The 6,016-nt window shown below is 52.7% G+C and overlaps 1 protein-coding gene across 1 annotated transcript; it reads left to right on the top strand.

Moving 5' to 3' along the window:
* Positions 1 to 828: 828 nt before the first annotated feature.
* Positions 829 to 4,551, top strand: LOC123171371 ((R)-mandelonitrile lyase-like; the record flags this gene model as incomplete). Its single annotated transcript, XM_044588899.1, has 5 exons — positions 829 to 892; positions 1,006 to 1,385; positions 1,590 to 1,905; positions 3,051 to 3,960; positions 4,078 to 4,551. Coding segments are annotated over 5 exons (1,752 nt in total), but the record flags the coding sequence as incomplete, so codon positions are not given.
* Between the last annotated feature and the right edge of the window lie 1,465 nt (positions 4,552 to 6,016).

Raw genomic sequence — 6,016 nt, 5'->3', positions numbered from 1 at the left:
ACCTGTATATGAAAATGTTCAATCTGTATTTAAACAAAAGTACCGATCACTAGTAAGTTAACAAACTATGGAAAAATTTCATCAATTTTGAAAATAAGTTCAACAAAAATTGAAAAAAGTTCACTGATTTAGGAAAAATGTTCACATTTTTTCTTAAAAAGTTCACGGACTTGAAATAATGTTCGTAATTTTTTAAAATTCATAAAATTTGGAGAAAAATCAGGAATTCGAAAAAAATTCATCAATTTTGGGAAAATGTTCACCAGTGTTTTGAAAAAATTATTTGATTTTGTAAAAAATTCACGAATTTAAGAAAAGGAAAGAAAAGCAAATAAATAAAAATGAAAGAAAAGAAAGTAGAAATAGGGAAAGGGAGATGTTAACACGCTGTGGCCGGGTGGTGGTGGAGTTTATCTAGTACAAGAGGTACCTGGTGGAGTCACCGCGCTCGCGTTTTTGCAGATTTTGCAGTTTTAACTAACAGAAAATAAAAATGCTAAAATTGGCCGGCCCAGTTCGGAGTGGGGGTGTGCGCCGTTTTGCGGCCCACTGGGGACGGGCCCGCTTTTGCCCCGTTCTGTTCAAAGGCCCAACAGACTCGGATGCGAGAGAACCCCGTAATCCGCCGCATTGCCTAAAAAACAAAAACAAAACCGTAATCCGCAACTACGTTGGCCCACCCCATTTCCGTTTTCCCTCCATCTCCAACAGCTAAACCCCATTTCCGCTTCGTCTTCTCCGCTCGTCACACTCCCCGCCACCGTCTCCTCCCCACCCCACCCCCACCCCACGGCCATGGCCGCCACCCCCACCCCCACCCCCACACCCCTCCTCCTCGCCCTCCCCTTCCTCTTCGCCGCCCTCGCCGCGGCCCAGTCCCGCCCCTTCGGAGGTAACTAACCGAGCCCCAACTAACTCTGGCCGGGGAACTGAAATCCCTGAGATCTCGCGGCGGGGTCGCTGATCCCGTGATTCGTGTACTGTGCGGTCCTTTTGCGCTCGCAGGTGCGCCGCCTGGGTACGCGCGGTACGTGGCGGACGCGACGGCGACGGGCGCGGAGGAGGAGTACGACTACATCGTGGTGGGGGGCGGCGCGGCGGGGTGCCCGCTCGCCGCCACCCTCGCGGGGCCCGGCGGGGGCCGCGTGCTGCTGCTCGAGCGCGGCGAAGCGCCCGCCGAGTTCCCGGCGCTCGCCACGGCCGGCGGCTTCGTCAGGACGCTCGCGCTCGCCGACCCCTCGCCCGACTCCGACGCGCCCGCGCAGGCCTTCAGCTCCGAGGACGGCGTCCCCAACGTGCGCGCGCGGGTGCTCGGCGGCGGCACCGCCATCAACGCCGGCTTCTACTCCCGCGCCCACCCCGGCTGGTTCCACGGCCACGGGGAGGTCTGCTCCTCCAAATCCTTGTTTTGTTTCAGGCTTTCAGCTAGCCAGAAGGATTGTCAGTTCGGTTATCTGGATCCATTCACACAGAACTGAGTAGTAATAAAGCCCAATCATGATACCCAAAACAAGAACATTCATCCCAGAAGGGTCATGACGATAACACCTGCGAATGTGACATTTCTTTGTTGATTATTGGAGATTCAGGGTGCTGAGGTGCCGGATTGGGACATGCGGCTGGTGAACTCATCATATGAGTGGGTGGAGCAGGAGCTGACATTCCAGCCGGAGGTGCACGGGTGGCAGGCGGCGGTGAGGGCCGCACTGCTGGAAGCTAACGTGACGCCGTGGAACGGCTTCACGGTGGAACATGTCACTGGCACAAAGATTGGTGCCACCACCTTTGATGCGTCAGGACGCCGCCACAGCGCCGCGGACCTCCTTGCTTTCGCCCGCCCTGGCCGTCTCCATGTCGCTGTCCGTGCCGCCGTTACCCGCGTCATAATTAACCCTATTGATCCTGGTGAGTCATGCATTGTTCTACTTCTTGCGTGTTTGTCCACATGGTTCTACTTTGGAAATATTGAATTTGGTTGCCATATTGGTGCATAACTACATTGCAATAAAATTATGTCTGGAATGCCAATCAATTTACTTGCCATAACTGCATTAGTTTGTAAATCAATTTACTTGCCAATCAATTTACTTGCCATAGTGGTACCATCAGTTTGGTTACAGTTTGTTTGATCTTGTAGGTTTTACAAACTAAACAATTCGTTTTGGGACTTGTGTATCTTCTTGTAGTTAAGCGTCTTTTCTTGTTCAATGAATGCTTGAGTATCTGTTAACAAAACAACATTAGCAGTGTTCCGACTTAGTTCTGTTCACAATTAACAGCCCTCTCTTGTGTTCCTGTTATGGCAATTGTTCCCCCAAGGATATGTCAGATTGAATGACTTACGTGTTGAATGCCAAAACTTGGTTTTTTTCCTCTTAGCTCTGCCCCCTGAATATTTGTCTTCAAGTTACATAACTGCCTCCTGTTGTGTTCAGTTTCGTCAGAGCCATCCTACATTCCTACTCTTAGTGGTGCCGGCGCTTTTCGCCACAAAGTCTCGCTAAAATTATGCATATTGCACAACCTTGTCCCAGCACAGCAAGCACCAGTTCTTGAGCGTCTGCGGAGCTTCCTCCAAAGTACTCTGCATAGAGCACTAATTAACATTTTGAGGGTGTCTATTATTTCTTATTTTCAAAGTGTCCAGGTGACAGAAGAACTTACCATCTTAACGAGTTTGTTGTTTGAGCTATGGATCCAAAATGAGCAATATACCCAAAATCAGTGCCCACTGCCCACATGCCGACCTGATCACGCATTTCAGAAATATTTATGTAACTGATCACAGCTTACACTCTTTGTGTAACTGCCACTGCAAAATAAAACTTTTGTGGATATTTATTGATGTTCACTTACGCTTGCTTAAATTTTCCTAGGAAAAAAGAAGCTTAAGGGTGGAATATACTTGTACTGGATTAACTCTTTTCCATATTAGCTACAATAAGAATTATCCTGAACAGATGGTGTTTCATCTACGAGCACATAATTTTTAGCTCTAAACCAATGTGCAAGTATGGGTAAACTTTTTGCTTCTTTCTGTATGTATCCAGCCGCACGCCGTGGAAGGTCACGACCAGCAGTGGCAGCAGTTGGCGTCGTGTACCAGGACCGTCTTTTCCAGCTGCACCATGCCCTGCTGCGTCCAGGTGGGGAGGTCATACTTTCTGCAGGTACACTTGGAAGTCCCCAGTTGCTGCTTCTCAGTGGCGTTGGCCCTGCTAACGATCTTACGTCCCTCGGCATCCCTGTTTCTGTGGATGCCCCTGACGTCGGGAAGCATATGTTCGACAACCCTCGCAACGGCATCTCCATCATCCCGTCAGTCCCCATCGACCACTCCCTCATCCAGGTGGTCGGCATCCCTTCTGCCAACGGCACTGCCTCCTACCTTGAGGCTGCATCATACATCGTCCCCGTTTCTCCCATGCTGCGCCCCGCCGGCCCTTTCATCAGCCCGACTTCGCCGCTCTACGTAACCATGGCAACCATCATGGAGAAGGTTCCTGGCCCGTTATCCGAGGGCTCGCTCTGGCTATCATCACCCAATCCCGTGGAGACCCCCTCGGTGCGCTTCAACTACTTCAGCCGCCCCGAGGACCTGGCGCAGTGCGTCGTCGGCGTGCGCCGTGTGGCACAGGTGCTCCAGAGCAGGACTATGGACATATTCCGTTCGTCAGTTGGGTCGGCGAGCCAGGGCAGGAGAGGGCGCGCTAGGAGGGACTTCAGGATCGTTGGGGCGACCCTGCCACTCGACTGGAGCACAAACAACACTTCTGTGGCTGATTTCTGCAGGCGAACCGTGGCTACGCTGTGGCATTACCATGGAGGGTGTGTGGTTGGACGGGTGGTTGACAAGGATTTCCGGGTCATGGGCACCCAGTCTCTTCGCGTGGTGGATGGGTCGACGTTCAGTGTGACTCCCGGGACGAATCCTCAGGCCACGGTGATGATGATGGGCAGGTATGAGTTGGGTTATATATATAGTTCTTCTGCTAGTATTCATTTTGAGCAATGTTATATACTACTAACTGGGATAGTAATCAACATGTTTTCATTGCTTTTATTGACATTTGACAGGTACATGGGGCTGAAGATGATCGCGGAGCGGCACAGCAGGAGGCAAGTGAACACATCATCGTACAACGAATTGGAGGAGTAAAACCCTCTTCCAGTGCTTGTGAACTGATCCAACGCACCAAGCATTTCAGTGATATCCTATGGAGTGTTGGAGTGCACGGTATTTTAATGCTCCTGCATCCGGTGCATAACTGAGCACACTTTTTTGCTAGCGATATACAACGTGTATATATTGTACAGTGATAGCGTATGCACGAGGAAGGAGATAGCATTACATGTCTGGATATCACAATTTTTCATAGCGAATAGCATCTGCCGGTTACGATGCTCTACGGCGATTAGTTACTGACTATATACACGGGGATACAGCTATGCTGAGTGAGAGTCTATTGTCAGTGGATGTTACTTGTACTCTTATTTAACCTGAATAAAGCGTTTCCCTCACAGAGGACTGCCGAATTCTTGACTTTTCTACTCTGGACACAATCATACAATTTCCCTTTACAATGTTTTACGAAGATTGGTTTCTTTCTATACACGGGGATACAGCTACGCTGAAAGTCTATTTGCATGCTGATGGATGTTGCTTGTGCTTTTATCTAGTCTGAACAAAGCGTTTCCCTGACTGCCGAATTTCGTAAAGTTTTGGACTGACTTTGTTACCCTGGGCCTGGAGATACAATTTCATTTGCTAACCTGGAAGCCTGGAGCTGCTTGATCCAGGACGCCTTTGCGTAGAGAAAGCCCAAGCTTGTGAGTTCCTCCTCGATTACGTTTCTCCACCTTCAAGGCATGAAAAGTAAAGTCGGGTAGCTGCATCATATATTCTCTTACACCTTCAAGCCAAGCCCAGTTTGATACTTGCTACATAAGAGCATCTCCAGCCGTTGACCCCCCAAGGGGCGCCTAAAATCGCCGCTTGGGGGCAAGCCGACGCAAAAAAACGGCCTGGGGCGAGTTGCTCCCCAGCCGCCGGCCCCAGGGCCGCCCCTAAACGCGTCTAAATTTTTTCAAAAAAGAAAACGTTCGGCAAAGTTCGGCTAAACACGTCTAAATTTCGGTAAACTTTGGCATATATTAGACATGTTCGCGGCTTACATAGCAAATATATCTAAAAAAAGAACTTGCTGAACGCGGAGTAGTCGCCGTCGTCGCTGCCGTCATCGTCGTCCTTCTCCTCCTTGAAGCGGCCGTCCCTGGTGCACCCTTGCCCGGCGTCGCCATGGCGGACTGGTGGCGGCGGCGGCGGCGCGTAGTCGTCGTCGCTATCGTCGAGGACGACGATTCTTCCTTCGTCGCGGCCCCGGCGGCGCTGCTCGAAGCGCCGCAGGGCGGCGCACTGGCGCTCCCTCTCCATCTTCAGGGAGTCCTGGCGCGCCCATTCCAGGGCCGCGTCATCGTCGAGCTCCACGTCGCCGTGTTCCGTCTTCACGGCGGGGAGACCCGGCTCCGTTTTCACCGGCGCGAGACCCGGCTCCGTCTTTGGCTTGACGAAGCGCGGAGGAGCCGACGAGGAGGCGCGCCGGCCGCCCTCGTTGATGACGATGCCGGCGCTGCGAGTGCGCGGGCCGAACGGCGTCTCCGCCGCGGGCTCGGCCTTGACGCCGAGCAGCGCCGGAGAGCTGGAGGAGTGGGAAGAAGACCGTGAGGAGGAGTGCGAGGAGGAAGACGGGGAGGAGCCGAACCTCCTGGGCATCCATTGCCCGGCGCGTCGGCGGTGGGCCGGGGCGGCGGCCCTCGCCGGGGGAGGGTATGCCAGCTAGCGGCGGGTTGTTGCCGCCCTCAAGGTGCGTCAGCACGCCCTCGAGCGTGCGGCCGGGGACGCCCCACCACACGTGGCGCCCCTCGTTGTTCTTCATGCCGCCCACCACCGACGCCCCGTTGGTGGACGCCAGCCTCTGCTGCTGACGGCGCTCGAAGTACGCCGTCCACGCCGCGT

This window comes from Triticum aestivum, chromosome 7D (genome assembly GCF_018294505.1).
Source record: "Triticum aestivum cultivar Chinese Spring chromosome 7D, IWGSC CS RefSeq v2.1, whole genome shotgun sequence".
Lineage (NCBI taxonomy): Eukaryota > Viridiplantae > Streptophyta > Magnoliopsida > Poales > Poaceae > Triticum > Triticum aestivum.
Note: the sequence above shows the minus strand (reverse complement) of the source record. Positions and strands in the feature narration are given on the sequence as shown.